The following is a 21,685-nucleotide window of genomic DNA, read 5'->3' on the forward strand; positions in this document are numbered from 1 at the left end:
ATCATCACTAAATACGTCGTACTCGTCCATTCATTTCGTTCTGCAACCCAGTCTTACGTCAACTATCTATAATAATAATTCACAATAAAAAGAACAATACAAAAAGATGCCAGCATCTCCAGACCGCAGGCGGGGGGATGACTCCCGCTCCCCACGACGTGACCGCGACAGCTCAAGCTACCATCGCCGTCGTTCTCCTAACCGACCAAATTCAGGCAGGTCATCCAGACCGCGAGATGGTGGATGGGGGAACAGGGATAGGGTCCGGGAACAGGAAAAAGATGGAGGGTACGGTCGTGGTAGTGATAAGGGCGACCGTGGGTCGTACAGGAGCTCGAGTCGGAGGGACAGGGAGGGATCCTATGGTCAAAAGGAGAGGGAAAGTGAGAGAGCTAAGGATAGGAAGAGATATGACGATGATGTCGGGAGAGAGGTGTGTTCTCTTCGTCCGCATCAGTGGGGTGATATAGCTTACGAAAATGGTATAGGACTCCGATCAGCCACCTGTAGAACGGGAGAAACCAAACTTTAGCAGCTCTGGTCTACTGGCCAAAGAGACCAATACTGTCAAGGGAGTGGTCGTCAAGTACAACGAACCGGCAGAGGCAAGAAAGCCAACAAAGAACTGGAGATTATATGTGTTCAAAGGGACCGAGCAAATAGGCAAGTGCTCCACTTTCTTCATTCATGCTATCATCTGACTGTTATGTGAATAGATTTGATTCACATTTATCGACAATCATGCTATCTCATTGGGCGGGATGAAGTTGTAAGATCATCCTATGGATATTATATATTGTACATTTCTGAGTATGTTTCTGATGATGTATACAAAAGGTCACCGACATCCCCGTTGCCCATCCATCCTGTTCAAAACAACACGCCGCTATCCAATACCGTCAGATGACTGAACGAAACGAGTACGGCGATGTGGCTACAACCATTAAGTAAGCGTCCCTCTTGGTCGGATACAATATGGGCTGTGGACTGATAATAATTGTTATAGACCATTCATAATCGACCTGGATTCGACGAACGGGACTTTCGTGAATGACATTGAAATTCCCAAGTCAAGATATTACGAATTAAGACCCAGTGACGGTGAGCTCCGGGCTGTATCTCCGCAGGTGAGATAGACGATGTGCTGATGGTAATTGATAGTTATCAAATTTGGTACATCCTCACGTGAATACGTCCTCCTCCATGAAGATGTCTCAAGCTAGATATCTTGCCAGTTGGAGTAAGAAAAGAAAAATCACATTTTACATGATGCACTGATTACTTATTGACGTGCACGGCTTCGCTCAAAATCTACATGCATGTCCTATTCACAGCAGCATAAACATCTCATCTACAGTTTAGATGGTCTCCCTCTGACAGTCTATTCAGAATACCCGATCCAATAGCCCCTTCTATCTCTTGCCTGACCCCTTCCGCCACCGGCCAGTTGAATAAACATCTTTCCCCCCCATCATACTCTATACCCGGCCGGATTGCTCTCCAAGGCAACAACCAGCTCCATCCCTCACCCCATGGTGTTCCCAAGACCAATTGCGTATTCATTCTAGGTCCATGATCATACGGCCTCGCTTTGTCATTGAGCTGGACGACATACCCCTTAGGATTTTTCCTCCCATGGCAATCCCACTTCCGATCTTGACCTTGACCTGGACAAATTCGATCTATATCCCTGGGAGGCAGGTAAAATGCTGGACGGTCTGAAAATCGGGCAAGGTTTTGTCGTAGTTTATCCGGGATAGGTTGTTCCCGAGGGAGGCCTTTGATGGTGGAGAGGATACGTCTGTGGGCGCTAGATCGTTCGCGGTCGATGGTAAAGTCACCGTCCCGAAGGATACGGATAGTCGAATATGCTAGACTCTTTAGATAGCTATTTTGTCAGTTCGAGTTCAGACTTCCATAATCCAAAGATGGGCAAGATCGTTCTCAAGAGACTCACCGCGGTGATCCCAGACAGAATAAAGCCGAAAGCGACTAACAGCCCGACAGCCAATCTATATAGCCCTCCACCATCTTGTCTATCAAGCTCTCTCCACCCGAGAATGATACCGCCTGCAAACCTGCCTACAGGGCCACCTGCGACGACCCAGCTCCATTTCCAGTTCCACCAATAAGCTATTATCTCGGAAGAGTCACATGCTTGGGAATAAGCCGCAATAAAGCGGTGGAGAAGGGGGGATAGGAGGGGGAAGGAGAGAATGAGGACGGTGGGGGGCGTATATAGGAGGACAGCGAGGAAAGTGGGGATGTATGGTGCGGTAAGACAGTTTGCAAACTAACATTTCGTAAACCGTTCATCAGACGTCAAGTTGTTAGGCTAGGAAATGTGGATAGGGTAACTTACAAATGGGCAGTGGTGGTCAAAGCCAGCTCTGCACACGCCGCATTGCGTACAATGCCTTGTCCTGGCAGGCTTCCATCTACCTCCACACCTTCCTTTATAGCATCTTTCCACTATCGGTTCTTGCTCGGTGATCAACAAAACATCGCCAAACTCTGACTCTAGCTCTAAATGCGACCTTGATCTTGAAGCTGACCTAGGAAAAAGGCAAGCAAACATGACTTGCTTGTCTAGTACCTCGAATGGAGGATCATAAGGTGGGACAGATTGCGAGCGTGGCAAAAAGTATAGGCGAAGGTATAAAGCAGAAATAAAGCCGATTAGAAGAGTCGGTAGGATATGGAGGCTGAAAAGAATGTTGTAGGCGATAATCCTCTTTATACCATTTGTAAAGGTACTGATATTCCCGCTATCTGGTTGACTCCATGCCAGTACATCCAGAGATAGGGATGCTAAATGATGGTTTTAATATTGGACGTTTGGGTCCTCAGCTAAGGGGTAAGCAATGGTAACAAGGACATACGAGCCAGCTCGAATGTAGCTACTTTCCATGAGATACTAAATGACAGCATCAATCAGTCACCTTGTAACAAATCAACCTACAGTAGTCCCGGAAGGGGACGAAAAGACGCACAAGAAGTAGGTGAGCAAAAGCGGGGGTATGAGCTGCTGAGACAGCCATACGAGAGGGATGGCCATATCCCTGGCGTAAGAGGTATATATATCCACCTGGAAGGCTCTCTTATCTCCTTGTGACTGTGGAATGATAGGCAAAACACACTGGTATGTATGGAAGTGTAGCTTGTGCAACGCAGCGCAGCTTACACCGTGGCGCACCCAATTGTAAAGACGGACGGAAATCTCGCTACTTTTCGGTAAACAACAAGACCATGACGTAATGAACGGCAGCACCGAAATCATCGTGCCTGACGAGTGGAGGCGGGTCAACGAACCAAATAGCTATCGACATTTACAGGACTATAACCTCTTTCGACCCATGTATTTCAAACTGTGTTTTGAATGCAGTGTTGATACGCGTATCTAAACGTGGAGGGTAATGAAGGCTTCAAGTTAATGACCGTTATAATGACTGATAAAGTGACCATTTCGAAAAACACGACAGTCCATGTTGATCTGCCCTACAGTTGGACGCGTCAAGTTTCGAGAGGTTTAAACTTTGTCCAAGATCCTCCAACTGCCACGAAGTATATAGGAGGCTATAATTACTGCTGGCGGCTGGAAAAGAATCATTAGATAGATATACAACGTTTTTGGAGATGAGAATCGAGGTGAGGTAAATTTACATGGACAACTTGTATCTGCGAGGATTCGCCTTTTTTGGGTGGCGGTCTGATCATGAATGATGTCAAATATATGACCGTTCGTACGCTCATTTGTTCAATTTGACGAGGGTTTTCTCTAGAAGTTTGATAATGCTAGTTGATGCTTTAGGTCATTTCATTTCTTGATGCGCTAGAAGTGATTAAATCTACTGTAAAATACGTTGTGCATCGAAGCTGTCAAAACGGAATTCCACCTGCTCGGCTGACAAAAGATATCGGCAAGAAACTGAAGGGTTATGAAACACCTTCTCTTCATAGTGAGGCAACGTTTGATCCATATACAGAGATAAACTCCATCTGAAAACTTCAAACTCTCACTGTATCCTTGGTATTCCGCAGATAAAAAGGCTGAACAGACAGACGTCACATCATGCGCCTCGGGAATAGCGAGAGCGAGCGCATCTCCCAAACTGTTTGCATTTTTTGTTTATCCCCTTCAAATCACGTGACTTATACTTCAATAAATCATTACACCTTTTTCTCTTAATGCATACGCATAATAAAAATCAGAACAAGATATAAAGGATTCTTCTCTACATGCTTGCAATTTTCCGGGAGGAGATTGATGATGTTTGAGGTGTAGAATAATTCTGAATGGAATGGGGGTTTTCTCGGTGAGGTGAAAACAGAGGGGAGCGGTCGGGTGTCACATAACAAGCGGGTGAATTGCTTTGGCTTTCCTCTTCCCCCTCTTCTTTACACTTTTGAACCACTTTGAACTTTTGCCTCCAAGCAAGGTAGGTCTCTCCGTATGGTGGTCAAGGATGATCTCCAGGCCATCAACTGCTTTACCAAGCATGTCCAGAAAGCCAGACTGACGCCCAACTTGCCCTCTGATTCGCGGCACCTCGAATCCATCCATAGCTCGGTACTTCAATCCACTTTCTTTTACTCCAACCACAAACACAAACACCAAACACAAATTCCAAGATGGCCCCCACCAAGAAGACCACTACTGCCCCCAAGAAGGCTGCTTCTCATCCTCCTTTCTTGACTATGATCCAGGTGAATTTCTTTCTTTATTTTGATCTGTTTATTGTTTGGGTGCAGGAGACGCGAGATGGGGTTGAATATGACCCGACTTTGGTTCCTTCTCCGATTAGAGATCTTTCAAAATTGATCCAGGGGTGGATGTTATCCATCCCAGCATCTGAGACAAATTTGGAATGCATAGCGGCCACCAGGAAAGGGTGATGTGGCGATATATGGAATGGAAACGTCGGGTGGCGTTGGAGCAAACAATGTCCTCGCCCGACGATATCCTTTTAACATTCTATTTTTCCCAACCATCCGTCTTTTTGTATCCCGCAAACTCCCGCCATCATACCCAAACCCTCTCAAGAGGTTTTCGGTGCTATTATGCTCTACGGTGATTTTAGACGTTCGAATCTATCGCCTTCCTCATTGACGCCCCAAACTACGCGCGTTCCCGAGCTCTTTCCACACACTCTCCTTTCCATCGTTTATTTTTCTTAATCCAGTCTCGCTGGACCTTTGAAATTCGATGTGGTGGCGTGAGCGCATCATCTTTGCCTCACTGCTTGAATGCAAGCCCTCATGGTCGTTTTTGGTGTCAAAATTTCGAATTGTTCAAAATTACCTATTTTGGAAGTTTCGGCTACCCAACCCAACCAAAAGTCGATGATGATTGATGACTGATTATATCTTATTTATCCACAGGAAGCCATTTCTAGCCACCCCACCGACTCCAAGAAGGGTGTTTCCCGAGTGTCCATCAAGAAGTAAGGTCTATACATGTAGGGTCAAGGTACCAATGCTAACAATCCGTGAAAGGTACCTTGAGGACAAGTACAAGCTCGACATGAGTGCTGCTGGTAACACCTCCAACTTGAATGGTGCCATCAAGCGTGCTGTTGAGAAGAATGAGTTGGCCCTCCCTGGCGGTCCTTCCGGTCGTGTGAAGCTCGTTGCTGTAAGCTCTATTCCCCATCCATCTTTCTGTTATATACTAAAACAATATTGTCTTGTAGGCCGCCAAGCCCAAGGCTGCTGAGAAGAAGCCCGCCGCTAAGAAGCCTGCTGCCGCTAAGCCCGCAGAGAAGAAAACTACCACCAAGGCCGCTCCCAAGAAGGCTGCTTCTGCCACCACCAAGAAGGCTACCACTGCTAAGCCTACGGCTGCCAAGGCCAAGGCTGCTGCCCCTGCGAAGAAGACTGCGGCTAGCAGCACTGCTGCCAAGAAGACTGCCGAAAAGAAGGCAGCTGCCCCTAAGAAGACCAAGGCTCCTGCTGGTAAGTTAATCGAGTACTTTTGAAGAGATGAGTAACTGATTCAACTTTTTTCTTTCTCATAGCCAAGAAGGCTGCCGCTCCCAAAAAGGCTGCCTCTAAGAAGGCTTAAGGCTTGTTTTGAATTTGTTTAATCACTAGTTCTAATCCGATTCTATGGGCATTTGTCGGGTTCTTGGTGTATAACCGGTCTATTTTTCTCGTAAATTTTCGGCCCAACCTCTATTTATCTACGTACTTCGCTTTCGATCATCTCTTTTTAGAACACGCACATCGAGCTGGACATTGTGTGTATGCATATTCCAGTGATCGCTATTATACCCAGGATTTGACTAGACATGTCCATTTCGTTCAATGAGAAAAGTCTACATCGTCTTTCCGAAGCAAATTAAATGTTCTATCGATGGCGATAACGACTCCAACAACGACGCCGGCATCATGCGATAAGCTCGACAAGAGCGTGTACTTGTCTTTTGCTTCACTGATGATATCTAATGTCGGTTGGCCTGTTAAAGAGTGTACGAGTTCAAACGTCTTGAAAGACGGCGGGCGGGGGAGAAGGGGTGAGAGGGATTTGTAAGCTGCTTCTTTGATGCACCATCTTGTTCAGAGATGTCAGCTTGTGGGGTCGGGTTGAGAAAAGAGGCCAACGACTTACCGGGAGGATAAGAACCGGACCTGTCTATCTAGAATATCTTCAGTCCCCAATACCGAAGATGTGGCCTCCAATTGGGTGTTACTACTATGGGCAGACTCGGGCCCAATTCGCCTTGCTACGCTATCCCGAGCCAGTTTCTCGAACCGCTTGAGCTCGCCAGGCGTACATATCCGTTTTGCCACTTTGTCTGCGCCTCTGCGAATGACAAAGTCCCGAAAACGGGAGAGGGATAGGATGTCTATGCCGAGTCCGGAGAGCATGGCATCTTATGGTTGGTGCTGCTTGACAGTACCCGGATGAAAAGAGCAATTGTTTACTGGCGGGGGGGGACAAGAAACTGACGAAAAGGCAAGACGCGTCGCGATCATGGTGAAAATTCCATGTTCGTGGAACTCGACGCACGATGGTCCGCGAGAGCCGACTCTTTTTCGTATTTCGTTATTATTATTCTGTCTCGATACTCATTCCAGTGGATATACTTATCCATATCCATCCTATATCTCCGGGGGAACCCTTCAGAAAGTAGATAGCCATGGATGAGGAAACAGCATAGTGCGTTATCACTCGTCTGACTGTCTTTGACGCGTTCGCGTAACTGTCACTGACGACGACGCCCTCATCAGCGAACTCGAGCGTCAAAAGACCATTGCAGAGAACCGCGCTCTTCTAGATTCTCTAGGTCTCGATCCGGCGGGTGCTTCATCACCATTTGGTTCATCCCCGGCGCCTACGTCCAACAAGACCAAACCGAAACCCAAGCCAGCGCCCAAGAAACGCAAGGCGGCGGCTGTGATCGCTGTTGATGAAGGGCCAAGGCGACGATCAGGACGGATTGCGGGGCTGGAAGCGGATGGGGATGCGTTCAAGGCAAAGGTGGAAGAGGAGGAGAAGGAACGGGAAATTCTGAGGGTCGTCAGCAGGAAAGAGAGGGAGAAAGTCATGGATGTGGGAAAGATGGTTGAGGATACTCCAGAAGACGAGATCAAAGACATGGTGTGTACTTTTATTTGCCAGGTATCGTCGTTCAAAGGGACAAACTTGTTAAACAAGTTGTACAGGAAAAGTACCTCCAGTCCATCGCCGAGCTATCGAACCCCCGAACCTATCCAGCGGGGACAGTATCCGCCCGAGAAGCTTATGCCGACTCTGATACCGTCCCCTCGGAAGTGCAAAGGCTCAAAGATGCTTTTAAAGATATGAGTCTTAAAGGGAACACCAAGGTGACCAATGAACGAGTTTTCAGCATGTGTGTGCACCCAGAGAAGACCAAGACACTTGTGTTGGTGGGTGATAAATACGGACAACTTGGGATGTAAGTTTTACTCGTTCTAAAGGTGCAGGATGGATTATCAAGCTGATACGAATTTAGATGGGATGCTCTGGGTCCGCCTATGGAGAAGCCTGAGAACGAAGATGATACCAGTGGGTTGTTGAGGGCAGAAGGGGAGGACGAGTATCAAGAAGGACGAGTATGGCGCGTGCAGGCACATGCAAAGAACTCAATCTCTTGTATGAAGGTCGACCCTGTCAATGGATCCGGTGTAAGTCATCAACCGACATTCTGGGGCCAGCTGACTTTCAAGGGGGAATATATATATCTAGCTTTTCTCTACTGCATATGACTGTTCCCTCCGACATCTTTCCTTTTCGACTCTTCAATCTACGGAACTGTTTTCATTCCAGGACGAAGACTTGCTGATCAACCATTTTGACCTTTTGCCTTCTGCACAAGAAGCGTGGATGGTGGATAAGAATGGTGGTATAAGCCATTGGGATACGAGGGAGAGTAAAAGAGAGAGTGGAAGGAGGAGATGGGTTGTACAAGAGGAAGGGAGGGGTGCAAAGCTGGGTGGTGTGAGCGTCAACCGTAAGTTATCACATCATTTTTTTTATTTAAATATATATATACAAAATCGTTTAAAACAGGCCTTTGTTCTATATAGCACTGATGCCGCACCTGATTTGTACGGCCGGTAACGACCAACATGTCCGAATATGGGATACCCGCCACCTCTTCTCCATTTCCTCCAACCTTGTCCCGAGTGCCGCCGCCATCGAAGAAGAAGAAGAAGGGACCAGCACACTCTCCGGCCAGTCATCATCGCTCCCGCACGACACGCACCCGACGCGCGAGTCCGACTACAGCACCGTCACGTCCTACCTCGCGTCCCCGCGAGGCAAAGGTCTGATGCGCGCCAAATGGCAGCATGGTAAATCGTGCAGCAGCGCGTACTGGGATCCGTGGGGACGCCGTATTCTCACGACGAGCTATGACGATCATCTGCGTGTGTTCAATATCGATCCGGGCTCATCACTCGTCGATGACCGCGCGGTAGGCTCGCTCCTCCAGCCAAACGGTTTCAAGCCGACCAAGGTCGTGAGACATAATTGCCAGACGGGGAGATGGTTGACGATTTTGAGAGCGCAGTGGAGTTTGAATATGGAGTACATGCCGCATTTTACGGTAGGGAATATGAAGAGGACTTTGGATGTAGTTTCTGCTACGGGGGAGAAGATTGTGGGGCTCTGGACGGATGAGTGAGTTTTCTTGGTTCATTCACGCCATGGACGCCAGGGTGGAACTGATTGGATGCGGTTTAGTGTGACGGCCGTGCCGACGGTGACGGCTTCTCACCCGAATATCGTTGACAGGGTCGTTGGCGGTAACACGAGCGGTAGAATACAACTCTGGTCGTCTGGCGATCATATATGAATAAAATGTGTTTTCCTGTGTGCTTTTCGTTTCCCATCTTGAGCTTCAATTCCATCACATCCGTCCTTTGTCCGTTTAACCCCCTCCGGCCTTTTTTCTCTCCTTTGGCGAAACGGACATTGCGAAAGGGGTATTATCAGACAAAGGATTGTGGTCTTTGTATTTCCCAGTCCCGAGTGTCCATCTCAGCGTGTGAATTGTACAAGGCGATAAAGTGGCAACTGTTAATGTGTTTGCATCTTTTGCATCYTTGTCGCGTGCAGTAAATCGAGACAATACATCTTGACATTGGGATCATCACAAACCACGAAATAATCCACAGGTTTGGTCAGGTATACTTGTGTGGTGACACCCAAAAGCGCAATGCCCTTTTCTTTCTCTCACCCCCGCCGCCCCCGCGCAGCTCTTTTCCGCCCACTGAATAGACTGTCGCGCACAACCCCATTATTACTCCTCTATCTCCTCGTCCGCCATACCAGCGCGCAATACCTCCCTCCTCAAGCATATCCCCTCCGGCGTGCTCTTCCTCGTCATGAGGATGAGAACTGGCATGATGAACGTGATGGGGACACCTCGCGCTCTCTCTACCTCGTCTCACACACCGATTTCTGCCTCTTCGGTCCCCCTTCTCCTTTATCCAACACCTCGACGTCAATATCACAAATAGACAAAGACGTCGTCTCGTGGTGCACGGACGGACGACATGGGAATCGAGTGGTACCGGACGGGACGTTGAATGGGGCGACGTATGTGAAAGCGAACAGCTGGGTGCAAGTCAGTGGGACGTGAGTTTTCACATCGGTTCCTTGTTTGGCTTTGAGTCTGCTTTATTAAGGAGCATAACAGGGGAGATTTTACCAAGATTAATATTCCGGCAGACGACCAAGGTGCGCAATTCGACAGTGTGGACAATACGCCGGACGGGGCTGTTTTGTATACCACGGATGATAATCAAGCTGCTTCCAGCTGGGTCGTGGGTTCTCCTCTCTTTCCCGGTGCTGGCCGCTGATAATGAATGCTTTAAAGACAATGATATCGTCTACGACGTACTGCCTGCGCGCATGCTCGGACGCTTCATACTGCCCTACGTCGTACGACGAGATGGGGTGTTATTTCTTCACGTCGAATGGGATCGGGTGGGACGGTGTGTACCAGGACTGTGTGGGGGACGACGGGGATCGCCCGGGGGTGTATGTGGACGAGGGGCAGACGGTGACGTATACGCAAGGCGGGGGGGAGGTCCCGACGTTTTCGATACCGGCTGTGAGTGAGTGTGCAGGCGGGAGTGTGTCGGTGGAGGCGACGGAGGCGGCGGAGACCGCGGTGGAGGCGACCGCAGCGACGGAGACCGCAACGGCGGCGGAGACCGCAACGGCGACGGAGAACACGTGGACAGCGACGTCCTGGCTACCCGTCGAGACATGCACACCGTGCACGGGCGCTGCGACGGCGGGGACGGAACAGGTGGGTGTCACGCGGGTGGCGGCGATCGGCGCGAGGGACGGGGCGGCGAGTAGCGGGGAATGCTGTTTCACTACGTGGACTAGCGCGGTGAGCGGGGGGACTCTGAGCGGGACTTTGGGCGGGACGAGTGGGATTCTGAGTGCGGGGACAGTGGCGTCGGGGGCGAGCACGGCGGGCACGGCGGGCACATCCGATAGCAGCAGCAGCGGGAAGCGCAGCGGGCGTACGGCGCTGGTGGTCGCCCTGGTGGTCGCCGCGCTCGCCGGGTGCTGTAAATAGCGGCTGATAGAAGATGCATAACAAAGCAGCCGCGTCGGCGTTTCGGTGTTTGCCGCCGTGGCTGTCAGGTTTGCAAGCCCCACCCAAAGCTGTGTTGCTTCCCGCTCGAGCTTTCCTACACTCGCCAGCGCTCCTTCCCCGCCCGCCACCATGCTTTCCTCACTACTCGCCGTCCCCCTCGCCATCCTCGCCCTCCGCCCTTCCCTCGTCGCTGCCCAGGGCGACCTCAGCGGCGCCAACAACGTCACAGATCTCGAAGGAACATGGAGCAGCAACTCGGCAGTGTCGACCGGCGGTGTGAGTCGCGCCGCGCCCGCGAGAGCAGACGACTGACCGTCACCCACAGGACATTTGCATCCCTGCCGAAATGAAGTTCAACTATCCCAACAACAGCGGCATCTCCTACTCGTTGTACGTCCGCCCCGTCCCTCCCTGCCAGACACTGACCCGCGCCTGCCAGCACCAACGACGGCTTCTTTGAAGAAGTCCAGTACCAATACAACGCCAACGCCTCCAACCCCGCCTGCATCCAAGCCTACATCTACTGGCAACACGGCACCTACTCGCTCAACGACAACGGCTCCATGACCCTCTTCCCCTTCACCTCCGACGGCCGCATCCAGGTCCAGGACCCATGCGCCGCCACGACAAACATCATTACGTACTATAGTAACCAAGTGCTGTTTACCGATTGGGGAATCGTCGTCGATTCGTCGTCGGGGAGGTATACCTTGAATCTGAACAAGTATGACGGCTCCAAGATGGCTCGCATGTTTCTCGTCGCCAAACCACCCAACATGCTCCCCACCCAGATCCTCACAGGCGTAAACGCCTCGGGACAGACATCCACCCGAAAACGATCATTCACCCAGTCACTCGATTTCCTGAAACGGTCGTCGGCCGAACCCCGATGGTCTGGTCTGCTCTTTGCGCAAGGATATCCGACCTCGTTTACAATGCTCGGTTTGGCCGGGCTGGCTGTCGTGGGTGTGTTGGCGTTGGTATAATGAGTGAAGGATAGGGATGTGAATCGCAACAGGCGAGATGTTTGGGCGGATATGGCCATTGGTGGCTATTGGCTATTGGCATTGGCCATTGGCGATGTGACGATGTGACGATGGACAGTCAGTGAGGACGATGAGAGCTCGTCAATTGGAGATGGAGAATGGAGATGGGTTCAGTGTTCCATTTTCTTTTATCGCGCACCCACGCTTTTTTTACTTTTGGTTTTGCTGTGACAGCTATCCAGCGTTTTAACGGACACTTTTCCACTTTTTTTATACACTGCCATCTTTACAACTTTGTCTCAAGAGTATACCCCCAATTTTTCGCACGACTTGCGCATGAACCATGCTTGACGACCTCACATTTCTGATGATTCCCATTGTTGTACAACATTGTAACTAACTCTCTTTTTCACTTTTCGCTCTTCCTCCCACCACATCCCTCCACACACCCTCCACCCACTCAACCCTCCCGACCCCACTCGCACCTCCACTCGCCACCCACCCCGCTTGTCCCAACCCGCCCGCATTGTTCCACACACAGCGGTGAATACCCACCTCGGGCGACCACGCCCCGATCTTTGAATACGCCTTGTTTGCGTCTTCCCCCGCCTCTCCCTCTCCCGCGCCACGCGCCGGTTTACCATACTGCACGATATCAAGCGGCTGAGATTCGGGTAAGAAATCGTCCGAGAGGCGGTATGTATCGGTAAGCGTGTTGTAGTCGATTTCGTACAAGCGGTCGAGGGTGATTGTCTTTTTTTTTTTTGGGGGGGGGCAGCGCCGTCAGCGGGGATTACGCGGGAAAAGTGAACAAGGAACATTACCCGTGCGCCTGTACTTCTCAGTACCCCATCCGCATGGTTGACCATGATGAGAGCGCCATCAGCGCCGGCGGTCACGACCATCGTATGATAATCCGATGTTCCGATATCCTAAAACCCCCCCAGTTTTTACATTTTCAGTTTTAGTTTACAAGACGGAAAAGAGGAAAACGGGGGGGGACGAATGAAGGGAAATCGAGGACCTACCCAGATGACACCCCGATGCCCGGAAATGACAAACCCCCGTGAACGTCCTTTCCGGTCCGCGACCCGTACGACTTGCGCAGTGTATTGGTTATCGCCCACGATGGGTCCCGGGAAATAAGTAGACCATGCGGTGGACATGATCGGTACTAGTTGTGTTTGGTCATTCTGGTTAGATAAATAACAAAGGGAGGAAGAATGGGCGGGGGTAGACGTACATCGTTGACGATCAAGCGGGATAGGCACCAAAGGGTCCCGAACATCCAGAATCTTGGTAGATCCATCATACGCACCCGTCACCACGTACACCGCGTCCGATCCGAGGTGGTGTGGAGTAGGCGGTAGCCGGAGGACGGAGAGAGAGCGGATGCAGGACATGGCGACGGGGGTGTAGATGACTGGAAGAGCTGTGAGGGGTAAGTAGTCATGTTTGGATGAATGGGTGGATGGGAATGGGGATGGGGAATGGGGATGGGGAATGGAAAACTCACGAGGTTCAGAGGAGGGATGGAGGAGAGAGTTGTAAATGTCCCATACAACGACGTGGCCTGTCCATTCCTCATGAGTAATTTCTTCAACTGATTCTTACATATAATAACTTACCGGTATCTAATCCCACAGCGAGACGTGATCCGCTCAACCAGTCAAACGTGGTACAGTTGGCATCAGGGATGGTAAGACGAACAAGTGGTTTTTGGAGATGGACTATACAGCACATTCAAAAGCAGTGTAAGGCGATTAAAAATCTTTATTGGTGGAGTTTAGGGAAACATACGGTAGACAGGTTGTCCTGCGATCGATTGTTCAGACACGAGGAATTTGGGATGGGGGACGGGATAGAATGAGACGCTGCCGTCCAGCTGCACTGCAGCGATGATACCCAGTTTAGGAATCTCTATTTCTTCATCTCTCATCTTGCAAACGTCAAACTATGCGTGTCGTTAGTAACCATACAGTAAAAGCAAAAAGCCAACGATACCTCATCCCATACACCAAGAGGCATCCACCGTATTTGCATCGCGTTCCCGCCTTTTACGCACAATACCAGCTCGCAAGCCATACCACCGCCTTTCTCACCCCCCATAGCCACGTCCTCTTCATCCTGGTCCTGGTCCTGGTCCTTATCCTCTTGGGCTGACTGTCTGGGAGGCAAGAGTGACCAGATTTGGATGGAACCTTTGGTCTCCGGCGGACATTTGTCAAACATTTTCGGTTGATCTGATAGATGGGAAAGGGTAGACACGGCGAGGTACTGGGTGTTTTCAAATTCTGAGTATACCATTGTTAATACGTTGTTTGAAAGTAGAAAGCATATTTTTTATTTTTTATTTTTGTCACTTGCCTGCTGATTTGGACCGAGGGATAGGACACCAGTCAAGACCCCAGATTGGGCCACCTGCATAAAAAGTAAATCCAGGCCTGGGTACTATTGGATTGGTCTCGGCTGCTTGCGGTGTCAGATTCAGAATTGTAATGTGAACAATGTTTTCTTTTTCACATACAGAGTGATTTAGAATCAAAAATGGACAATTTGGTGGGCGTCTCTTTTTCATATGGACCAAATAGGCAAGTGATGAAAGGTTCACCGTTTTTACCAGGAGGTTTTGGAAGGTACGGCTTTGCGTCTCTGGAACGCGATGCGTTCAGCTTTGTTAAAGCTATATTTGGGCACACTTGATCAAGACTTACCCTTGTGCAAGGAAAACCAATTCACTTTTCTTGAACCGACCGATATTTTCCAGGCCTAATCTCACATCCTCTCTCATCAGCCACTCAGTCCTTTTCCCGTCACCGCCTCCTTCTGGCCCAATGTACATCTCCGGCCACCAGCCTTCTCCTCGCCATAAATCCCACGGTACCCCCAGAGCGATATTGTTCAGCTGATTCCGCTTCTCCTTCTTTTCCTGCTTGGCGGTCAACGAGGATTCAACCTTTGGAGACCATTCGACCTTGGGACGAACAGACCCATTCTGAGGATCTTTGAGCAAGCGGGTGAAAAACGGTAATGGAGAATCAAGGATAGATTCCTCTCTGGAATTACCCTTCTTCTTCTTGAGCCAAGTCTCAAACGCCTGACGTTGAGCGTCCGGGGCAGGTTCCGGAGGCTTAACGATACTTTTTGCAGATTGTCCAAGCAATCGAAGATATTCGAGAGGAATATGTGAGAGAGGGTTCCCTTCAGATGGCTTCGGTACAGGGCTAGATCGCACAGTAGGTGTTACAGAGACTGAAGAAGGGGCGATGGCCTTGCCTTTGCCTTTAGATTGGCTACGAGCTTTCTTGATAGGTCGCTTTGCGGGAGACGTATGCGTATCGTGTATTGACCGTAGTGGCTCATCGTCCTCCATTTCTTCATCGTCATCTATAGCAGCGCCTTTTGCTGCTTGCTTCTCGGGACTACCCGGCTTAAATTCACTGCTTTCTCCCGAGGATATACTGATATCGTCGTCATCTTTTGGAGGTCTTGAACTGCTTCCTTGGCCCGAATTTTCTTCATCAGACAGATCATGAAGTCCAGGAGCAATGTCAGAGTACTGGCGTTGAGGCTTTCGTTGGCGAAGGGATACCATTTGGATATTGTGTGGGATTTGGAATGAAGTATGCAGTGGTTTTGTTTGTTCGAGATGGGTTTCTGAACGCGAGGTGGAGGTGTGAAATAACATTGCGTCAGCATTTTCAGCGAGAAACCACGGCGGCTACGTAACAAGCGTGAACAAAACCCAAACGACGATCCATCTTCGCTTTCCACAACCGACAATCCATCGCAATGCCCCCAAGACTGACAAGGATAACACCCAGGCCTCGGATGCTGGTGCTCTCGAGGCCGCTGGCCAGACCACTTAGTTCGGACACTCGTTCGCCTTCCAACAAGATCACCACAGCTCCATTCCGACTGGCTCCGGCAGATGCTTTGAACAAGATGTACATCAATGCTCTTCTGGCCTCGGGTAAGACATTGATACTCAAGGTATGACATGTTCTCACAAATGCCTTAGCTTCTATCCCCAATATCGTCTACGCATTCCTCCTCAGGCTCTTTGGTCCTTCCGTAACGCCTCTCGCAACAGAATTCGGACTCGGCTCAAAGCTCGAACTGAGGGGCACTATGAAAGCTGCTCTCTACCCTGCTTGGAGGGTGGACTCCATCTTGGAGGGAAAAGCCAGTGTTGATAGTGCAGGGGGCGTGGCCAAGAGACTAGAGCCAAAGGTGTGGATCAGTACAAGTGAAGCATATGTGCCTGGTAATACCTACCTGCTTCTCTCAAAAGGCGACAACTAATGCTACTATGGTGCATAGGAAATCCATTCGCACCCCTATCTTATCTGTCTTTTGCCGTTCCTCCTCTACCCAATGACCTTCCCATATACAATCCCTCAAAGCACCTGCGACAGCTTGAAGACGATGGTTTGGAGATCGTCCCAGTCCCTTTTACTGTCAGCCCTTTAGGCTTGGGCAAGTTAATCAGAAGTAGAATTGGGCAGTTGACGAGATGGGAAAATTTGAAGATTGATGAATCAAAGTTTAAAGAGACTATGGTATGTATTACCCCTCTTCGCACACTTTCGTGAACTTGATAAAACTCGGGCTGACGCAACCGTCTAGGTGGCTTGCTACCCGCTCTTGCTTCCTATATACCTTGCTGAATTCGAGTACGACCAAGGAGAGGATGGGAAACGACAATTCACAATCGTAATGGACGCCCATGACGACAATCCCAAAAACTGTCGAGTCAGCTGGCCTCCTCCCCCGCACCTCGTTGAAAGGTATTTTCGCCATTCCTCATCGTGTCATTGTAAAAACGAGAAGTGAGGTTAGCTGATAACCACTTTTCAAAAATAGCGGTCGATTTGACAAAAACTATTATGTCAACCCGGCCCCATTCCTCCCCAACGCTAATCTCACAATCTACCCTTCACCCGGACCTCAACCCATTCCAGGCACTATGCGTAACAAACTCATCGAAGCTTACCAGACCTGGATGTCACCTGCGCCCGATCTCGAGAACGTTGAGCACATTAACCCTTCGCCTATGGTTGCCGTGCAAGATGAGGAAGGTGGTGTGGTGGATTGGGAAGATGAGAGGATCATGAGCTGGAGTGGGGTGGAGAGGGAGGAGAATGGAGAGTATCTCGAAATGGCGCTGAGGACACAAAAGGGACTTGAAACACTGGAAGTAAGTTACGGCCTCTGTCATCTCATTTTCTCGCTAATGAATTATCCTTTTGGCAGACAATGAAACTCGTCTCTCGACGTACGCCTGATAAAGATCTCAAGGGTCTCGTCATCAATACGAACGGCCCCCGTCCGCACTTTGAGCGAAAGAGTCTCGCCGATATGGAGACACAATTGCAGAGGGATATCGAGAAGATGAAGGAAGAGCTGGAAGATCTGAAGCCTGGATGGTTGAAGAGCTTTGAGGCGAAACAGCAGACCGAGAAAACGTCTGAGTAAAGAGGCATGTTTTATGAGAAGTCATTGTAATGCATCATCATCATGAATTCATCTGACAGACCATGTCTAAATCTCTACAACTATATTTGGCTACAAAAAGTCCATTTAAAAATAAGCTGCTCATCCTCCAGCTTCGCCATTAACAACAACTGATTTTCCCTTTTCCTTTCCCTTTCCTTTCCCTTTATCCTTCACTTCATTCGCACTGTCCTTCTTCCCAATTGCATACCCTTGGAATTCTTTTTGTACCCTCTCATAATGCTTCAGCTCTTCCTTGCTCACACTTGGAACCAGCTTGATCAACGCCTCTTCAAAATCTTTCTGCTTCACGATCACCTCGGTCTCCTCCTTGGTCGCCATCTTCGCCAAGTAGTATTGCGACGTCAACTCTCCAGGCCATGTTTTAAGAGAAGGATCTTCTCCCATAGACGCTGAAGCATTTAGCTTGGCGATAGTACGATCCACCGCCTCTGCTTGCCGTGTCATAGCTCCCAACATTGCATCCGCACACAGCGCGTACAAGTCCGCACCTGTATAATTGAAGGGACATTGCTCCGCAATCTTCCCTATATCCAGGTCTGGGTGGAGATTAAACTTGCGCGTGAGTGCCGTTAGGATGCTTGCCTGGGCGGTATGAGTTGTAGGGATAGAGAGGTAGAGCATCTTGTCAAATCGACCTGGTCGGAGTAATGCAGGGTCGAGCAAATCTGGTCTATTTGTCGCACCCATCACAAACACCCCTCCACGACTGGAGGACATACCATCGAGCTCTGCCAACAGCTGGCTCACTATCCGATCCATCACTCCACCCGAATCGCCCTGATTGCCTCTCTTGGGTGCTATAGAGTCGAGCTCGTCCATAAAAATGACACAGGGAGCTGCATCTCTTGCGCGTTGGAAAATACGGCGGACGTTGGCCTCGGATTCACCGATATACATATTCAGTAACTCGGGACCTTTGACGGAGAAGAAGTTGAGAGAGAAGGATGTGGCGACTGCTTTGGCGAGGAGAGTTTTACCAGTACCTGGTGGACCGTAAAGTAGTATACCTGTAACATGCGCATCAGCATAGCGCCTTGGTCAATGGTTACGATAGATGACTCACCAGAGCGTTTCTTAAGACCTTCCCCAAACATCTCAGGCCTTTCCAAAGGCAGCTGGATTGTGTCCAAAATATCCTGCTTGACACTGACCAATCCACCCACATCATCCCATGAGACATTCGGAATCTTGGGTGCACCTATGCTATCCGAATACGCCGCACGTGCCTTGGAGAGAGCATGCCTAAAGTCCTCAGAAGTAATAGATATCCCTGCTTGCTGGGCCTGGGGAAAGGATACACATGAAGAAGTAGAGCGTTTGACGGCCGCAATCCATGCCAGGTGGACTAACGAGTTAATATCTCCCGCGTTCAAAGCTGCGGTCTGCCTCGCAAGAGCTCTGGTATCCACATCAGGAGCGACCTCGTAATCCTCCAGCTTGTATTCCATGATAGCCAGTCTTTCATCTTCATTTGGAGCTTTCAGTTCAATTTCTTGCTTAAAGCAAGCCAATACCTCTGACGGCACAGCATCCGCATCCGCCGTGGTACCTACCACAATCACTGGCCAACTTGATGAAGATCCAGAGCTTGAGTCCGAAGTTTGTCTTGCACCATCGATGACTTCTTCGAGTATTTTAACGACGGATGGCGGTCTACCGAAGGGTGAATTGGATTTGGACGAGAGAGCTTCAACATGGTGGAGAACGAGAAGAGATGGGGAACATGAAATAGACTTTGAAAGTCGAGCGAGGAGCGTTCCTGATGTTACTTCAGGTGTATCGCCAGTTATGTCGTAACAGTCCACCTTCACCTAGATTAGGTCACAGCGATAATTTCCATTGAGGGAGAGCTTACAGTGACAATGTTGAACCCGATGTCGTCCGCGATACATTCTATGAGAGATCTCTTTCCAGCTCCTCGTGAGCCTTTTACGATGATTGAAAGCTGGGGTCGAAAAGCTGTGGAAGTCTGGAAGAATGCGGAATTTAAGATATCCGAAAGCTTTGTGTATGCTGACCTGGAAAATGGAGGTGGGTTCGAACCTGCTTCCTTAAATCAGCACCTTTGACTGGATAAGGAAAAAAAACTGCGTACGGATCCCGCACCATCTCTTATCCCATCCTTTTTGTTCAATCCGCGCCTTCTCCAGTCCTTCATATACTAGTTCCGTCCCGTCTCCAATCCAACATCCTAATTCTCCAGCTCGTGCCTTAGCTGTTGTAGATGATCTAAAATCTTCTTCTATTGGGACCAGGGGATTATAAGAGATGGACGTTACAGCAAAGTAGACTATGCTTGTTGGTGTCGACGGTATTTTCGAGAAGAATGGTGAGGGACTGTCTGATTCAGAGCCAGAGTCCGTATCGTCCTCACTTTCGGCCGCAATGGACTTTTGCCGCTCATCGTCGGTAACGGTCTTATCCAACCAGACAGGAATACCCAGTATATCACCCCGTCTCACCATACTCACATATTCCTGAGCATCTCCCCTTCTTTTCCGGTTTTTGGGCACAAACAAAGTGGTCTGACCTCGTAGCCATGATCGTTCATACCGTTTATCCACTGCTTCAGCAGTTGCTATCCGTGTGAGTGTTATTTTGTTTGCGATCGGCAAAGTGGGAGAGCGAGCACCAAACGGTGTTGGAACAACAGTCAATTGAGGTAAGCTTGATGATGATGAGGAGGGAATAAGAGAGCGGTACAGGGACGGTGAGAGAAGGATGGTATTCGCAGGTCTGAAAAGCAGGTGAGCAAAGGGGACAAACAGTAAGATTAGGCTTACAGCTCATCATCTGACTCGTCAAGAAGTTCCCAAGCCAAGGCCTTCACCAATCTTCCACTCGCCTGAGCTTGTCCTATTGGCTTCACCAACACCTACCCCACCGTTAGACAGACTTCGAACTGCAATGCCAAACACTTACCCAATCACCTTCAAATATCCCTGCTCTGCCTAGCCCTCCCACGCCCATCCAACAAACATCATCCCCTCCCCCATCAACGGCCTTCCCTTCGGCAACAACAGGGTTGAACCTCACCCCCCTATCTTCTAATTCTTCGTGTTGCAGAACCTCTTCAACGGGGGCAACAGGTGATATAGGCCGGACGCCGGCTCCAGGTGGACGGGGAGTGAGAGATCCGGAAGTTGTACTTGACAAAGCCATCAATTCTTCATCTTCCAGTGCTTCGCCGTCTGGTAAATCATCTTTTAGAGACAAAGAAAGAGAGGAGGAGAGGAAAGCGTCAGCGTCAAAGTTGGCGAGTGAAAGATGGGTCTTGCTAAAACTGCCCTCGCTCATCCCATCTCCTAATGGCGTTTGTATTAATGGGTAGGAGTCCGCGAAGAAAAACGTATTTGAGATGATAATGTTGGTTTCAGCGGTCAAAATGCCTTGATAAACGGGCTCGAGCATAAGGACTTTATACTGGTTTGTCGTTATACCTGACTTGCATGATATGATGGCCCCTTGACGTATGATAGGATAATTGCTATCACGCCAGATGTCCGAGAAGTCAATGTCTTCTGAAGTATTTGAAGACGATCGATCATCGGGGTTGTCAAAGGCCGGTTGCAGGACTGCTAGAGATAGATTTATGGGCTGATGAACAAGGAGGGATATCGGAAGCGGTGTCGGGTAGAATGATGGTATCAGAGACGGGTGTACCAAGATTATAGATTCCAGTCTCTGTGACATGCGTTAACGACTACACTTTTGATTCCGACCGAGCAGTAATCACCTTGTCTTCTTCGCCTTCTTCAACCCATACTACTGTAGACTTTCCTTTCATTTTCCCTTTCCCTCGACGCAATCTACCATCTTCGGGCCATTTTATAGCCACACATACCCTATTGTTATCTCCTCCTTCTGTCTCCCACCGTCTAGTTGTGCGCAAACGATTCCATAAAATGCTGTTTGCGCGGGCGGTTTGATGTGCGAAAGGACTCGAAGGGGATTGGGCTACTAGCAACGGCTCCACTTGTGCCCACAGAGGTGGGAGTTCCATGAGCATTTTGCCCTCTTTTGCTATGCTCTTTTTAAACGAGTTGTTGTAAAGGTCGAAGAACAAGCTACGAATTTGTCAATACGTTATGC

General features: G+C 49.5%; 10 protein-coding genes across 10 annotated transcripts; 6 read left to right on the forward strand and 4 right to left on the reverse strand.

Annotated features, from left to right (window-relative positions):
- Window positions 1–47: 47 nt before the first annotated feature.
- Window positions 48–1,336, forward strand: CNI03030 (conserved hypothetical protein). The gene is made up of 6 exons (XM_024657853.1): window positions 48–433; window positions 489–663; window positions 717–769; window positions 838–947; window positions 1,007–1,101; window positions 1,162–1,336. Exons 1-6 carry the CDS (start codon window positions 107–109, stop codon window positions 1,221–1,223), a joined length of 822 nt encoding a protein of 273 aa, XP_024513461.1. The 5' UTR covers window positions 48–106; the 3' UTR covers window positions 1,224–1,336.
- Window positions 1,295–3,167, reverse strand: CNI03040 (expressed protein). The gene is made up of 5 exons (XM_573014.2): window positions 2,994–3,167; window positions 2,883–2,917; window positions 2,363–2,811; window positions 1,958–2,293; window positions 1,295–1,878 (listed from the first exon to the last, which is right to left on the reverse strand). The coding sequence occupies exons 1-5, from the start codon at window positions 3,056–3,058 to the stop codon at window positions 1,348–1,350; spliced, it is 1,416 nt and encodes a 471-aa protein (XP_573014.1). The 5' UTR covers window positions 3,059–3,167; the 3' UTR covers window positions 1,295–1,347.
- Window positions 3,168–4,391: 1,224 nt separating this feature from the next.
- On the forward strand, window positions 4,392–6,265 carry CNI03050 (hypothetical protein). Its single transcript, XM_572643.2, has 6 exons — window positions 4,392–4,439; window positions 4,567–4,707; window positions 5,383–5,444; window positions 5,497–5,635; window positions 5,694–5,955; window positions 6,018–6,265. Exons 2-6 carry the CDS (start codon window positions 4,633–4,635, stop codon window positions 6,062–6,064), a joined length of 585 nt encoding a protein of 194 aa, XP_572643.1. The 5' UTR covers window positions 4,392–4,439; window positions 4,567–4,632; the 3' UTR covers window positions 6,065–6,265.
- On the reverse strand, window positions 6,263–6,936 carry CNI03060 (hypothetical protein). Its single transcript, XM_572863.2, has 2 exons — window positions 6,611–6,936; window positions 6,263–6,553 (listed from the first exon to the last, which is right to left on the reverse strand). Exons 1-2 carry the CDS (start codon window positions 6,868–6,870, stop codon window positions 6,304–6,306), a joined length of 510 nt encoding a protein of 169 aa, XP_572863.1. The 5' UTR covers window positions 6,871–6,936; the 3' UTR covers window positions 6,263–6,303.
- Window positions 6,937–7,073: 137 nt separating this feature from the next.
- CNI03070 (conserved hypothetical protein) lies at window positions 7,074–9,341 on the forward strand. Its single transcript, XM_572914.2, has 7 exons — window positions 7,074–7,162; window positions 7,234–7,603; window positions 7,669–7,922; window positions 7,980–8,151; window positions 8,213–8,477; window positions 8,554–9,148; window positions 9,212–9,341. Exons 1-7 carry the CDS (start codon window positions 7,143–7,145, stop codon window positions 9,321–9,323), a joined length of 1,788 nt encoding a protein of 595 aa, XP_572914.1. The 5' UTR covers window positions 7,074–7,142; the 3' UTR covers window positions 9,324–9,341.
- A 47-nt stretch (window positions 9,342–9,388) lies between these two features.
- On the forward strand, window positions 9,389–11,171 carry CNI03075 (hypothetical protein). The gene is made up of 3 exons (XM_024658742.1): window positions 9,389–10,108; window positions 10,170–10,296; window positions 10,350–11,171. The coding sequence occupies exons 1-3, from the start codon at window positions 9,687–9,689 to the stop codon at window positions 11,064–11,066; spliced, it is 1,266 nt and encodes a 421-aa protein (XP_024514413.1). The 5' UTR covers window positions 9,389–9,686; the 3' UTR covers window positions 11,067–11,171.
- A 23-nt stretch (window positions 11,172–11,194) lies between these two features.
- CNI03080 (cell wall organization and biogenesis-related protein, putative) lies at window positions 11,195–12,448 on the forward strand. The gene is made up of 3 exons (XM_572917.2): window positions 11,195–11,363; window positions 11,413–11,477; window positions 11,527–12,448. Exons 1-3 carry the CDS (start codon window positions 11,217–11,219, stop codon window positions 12,071–12,073), a joined length of 759 nt encoding a protein of 252 aa, XP_572917.1. The 5' UTR covers window positions 11,195–11,216; the 3' UTR covers window positions 12,074–12,448.
- CNI03090 (hypothetical protein) lies at window positions 12,413–15,697 on the reverse strand. Its single transcript, XM_024657854.1, has 11 exons — window positions 14,788–15,697; window positions 14,601–14,725; window positions 14,441–14,542; window positions 14,078–14,367; window positions 13,874–14,027; window positions 13,702–13,803; window positions 13,590–13,646; window positions 13,317–13,505; window positions 13,102–13,247; window positions 12,898–13,005; window positions 12,413–12,826 (listed from the first exon to the last, which is right to left on the reverse strand). The coding sequence occupies exons 1-11, from the start codon at window positions 15,666–15,668 to the stop codon at window positions 12,470–12,472; spliced, it is 2,511 nt and encodes an 836-aa protein (XP_024513546.1). The 5' UTR covers window positions 15,669–15,697; the 3' UTR covers window positions 12,413–12,469.
- A 128-nt stretch (window positions 15,698–15,825) lies between these two features.
- On the forward strand, window positions 15,826–17,607 carry CNI03100 (expressed protein). Its single transcript, XM_572641.2, has 6 exons — window positions 15,826–16,046; window positions 16,095–16,340; window positions 16,397–16,635; window positions 16,703–16,863; window positions 16,940–17,273; window positions 17,330–17,607. The coding sequence occupies exons 1-6, from the start codon at window positions 15,866–15,868 to the stop codon at window positions 17,549–17,551; spliced, it is 1,383 nt and encodes a 460-aa protein (XP_572641.1). The 5' UTR covers window positions 15,826–15,865; the 3' UTR covers window positions 17,552–17,607.
- On the reverse strand, window positions 17,581–21,684 carry CNI03110 (hypothetical protein). The gene is made up of 7 exons (XM_024657855.1): window positions 21,330–21,684; window positions 20,516–21,277; window positions 20,377–20,468; window positions 19,689–20,329; window positions 19,449–19,636; window positions 18,657–19,398; window positions 17,581–18,600 (listed from the first exon to the last, which is right to left on the reverse strand). Exons 1-7 carry the CDS (start codon window positions 21,600–21,602, stop codon window positions 17,672–17,674), a joined length of 3,627 nt encoding a protein of 1,208 aa, XP_024513458.1. The 5' UTR covers window positions 21,603–21,684; the 3' UTR covers window positions 17,581–17,671.
- Window position 21,685: the final 1 nt, after the last annotated feature.

Source organism: Cryptococcus neoformans (genome assembly GCF_000091045.1).
Source record: "Cryptococcus neoformans var. neoformans JEC21 chromosome 9 sequence".
NCBI lineage: Eukaryota > Fungi > Basidiomycota > Tremellomycetes > Tremellales > Cryptococcaceae > Cryptococcus > Cryptococcus deneoformans.

Coding starts and splice junctions, on each gene's coding strand:
- CNI03100 (XM_572641.2), top strand. CDS start 15,866: ATGCCCCCAAGACTGACAAGGATAACACCCAGGCCTCGGATGCTGGTG. Junction 16,341..16,396: donor AAGTGAAGCATATGTGCCTG/GTAATACCTACC, acceptor TATGGTGCATAG/GAAATCCATTCGCACCCCTA. Junction 17,274..17,329: donor AGGGACTTGAAACACTGGAA/GTAAGTTACGGC, acceptor TCCTTTTGGCAG/ACAATGAAACTCGTCTCTCG.
- CNI03080 (XM_572917.2), top strand. CDS start 11,217: ATGCTTTCCTCACTACTCGCCGTCCCCCTCGCCATCCTCGCCCTCCGC. Junction 11,364..11,412: donor CGGCAGTGTCGACCGGCGGT/GTGAGTCGCGCC, acceptor CGTCACCCACAG/GACATTTGCATCCCTGCCGA. Junction 11,478..11,526: donor AGCGGCATCTCCTACTCGTT/GTACGTCCGCCC, acceptor CGCGCCTGCCAG/CACCAACGACGGCTTCTTTG.
- CNI03090 (XM_024657854.1), bottom strand. CDS start 15,668: ATGGTATCCCTTCGCCAACGAAAGCCTCAACGCCAGTACTCTGACATT. Junction 14,726..14,787: donor TTGGTTTTCCTTGCACAAGG/GTAAGTCTTGAT, acceptor ATCGCGTTCCAG/AGACGCAAAGCCGTACCTTC. Junction 13,248..13,316: donor CCCGCTTGATCGTCAACGAT/GTACGTCTACCC, acceptor AAACACAACTAG/TACCGATCATGTCCACCGCA.
- CNI03060 (XM_572863.2), bottom strand. CDS start 6,870: ATGCTCTCCGGACTCGGCATAGACATCCTATCCCTCTCCCGTTTTCGG. Junction 6,554..6,610: donor GTCCGGTTCTTATCCTCCCG/GTAAGTCGTTGG, acceptor TCTCTGAACAAG/ATGGTGCATCAAAGAAGCAG.
- CNI03075 (XM_024658742.1), top strand. CDS start 9,687: ATGCCCTTTTCTTTCTCTCACCCCCGCCGCCCCCGCGCAGCTCTTTTC. Junction 10,109..10,169: donor TGGGTGCAAGTCAGTGGGAC/GTGAGTTTTCAC, acceptor GGAGCATAACAG/GGGAGATTTTACCAAGATTA. Junction 10,297..10,349: donor AAGCTGCTTCCAGCTGGGTC/GTGGGTTCTCCT, acceptor AATGCTTTAAAG/ACAATGATATCGTCTACGAC.
- CNI03110 (XM_024657855.1), bottom strand. CDS start 21,602: ATGCTCATGGAACTCCCACCTCTGTGGGCACAAGTGGAGCCGTTGCTA. Junction 20,330..20,376: donor GACGAGTCAGATGATGAGCT/GTAAGCCTAATC, acceptor CCTGCTTTTCAG/ACCTGCGAATACCATCCTTC. Junction 19,399..19,448: donor TCGGGTTCAACATTGTCACT/GTAAGCTCTCCC, acceptor ATCTAGGTGAAG/GTGGACTGTTACGACATAAC.
- CNI03050 (XM_572643.2), top strand. CDS start 4,633: ATGGCCCCCACCAAGAAGACCACTACTGCCCCCAAGAAGGCTGCTTCT. Junction 5,445..5,496: donor TCCCGAGTGTCCATCAAGAA/GTAAGGTCTATA, acceptor AATCCGTGAAAG/GTACCTTGAGGACAAGTACA. Junction 5,956..6,017: donor GAAGACCAAGGCTCCTGCTG/GTAAGTTAATCG, acceptor TCTTTCTCATAG/CCAAGAAGGCTGCCGCTCCC.
- CNI03030 (XM_024657853.1), top strand. CDS start 107: ATGCCAGCATCTCCAGACCGCAGGCGGGGGGATGACTCCCGCTCCCCA. Junction 434..488: donor ACGATGATGTCGGGAGAGAG/GTGTGTTCTCTT, acceptor AAAATGGTATAG/GACTCCGATCAGCCACCTGT. Junction 1,102..1,161: donor CGAATTAAGACCCAGTGACG/GTGAGCTCCGGG, acceptor GGTAATTGATAG/TTATCAAATTTGGTACATCC.
- CNI03040 (XM_573014.2), bottom strand. CDS start 3,058: ATGGCCATCCCTCTCGTATGGCTGTCTCAGCAGCTCATACCCCCGCTT. Junction 2,918..2,993: donor CTTTTGCTCACCTACTTCTT/GTGCGTCTTTTC, acceptor GCTGTCATTTAG/TATCTCATGGAAAGTAGCTA. Junction 1,879..1,957: donor TTCTGTCTGGGATCACCGCG/GTGAGTCTCTTG, acceptor AGCTATCTAAAG/AGTCTAGCATATTCGACTAT.
- CNI03070 (XM_572914.2), top strand. CDS start 7,143: ATGGATGAGGAAACAGCATA. Junction 7,163..7,233: donor ATGGATGAGGAAACAGCATA/GTGCGTTATCAC, acceptor CGCCCTCATCAG/CGAACTCGAGCGTCAAAAGA. Junction 7,604..7,668: donor AAGACGAGATCAAAGACATG/GTGTGTACTTTT, acceptor CAAGTTGTACAG/GAAAAGTACCTCCAGTCCAT.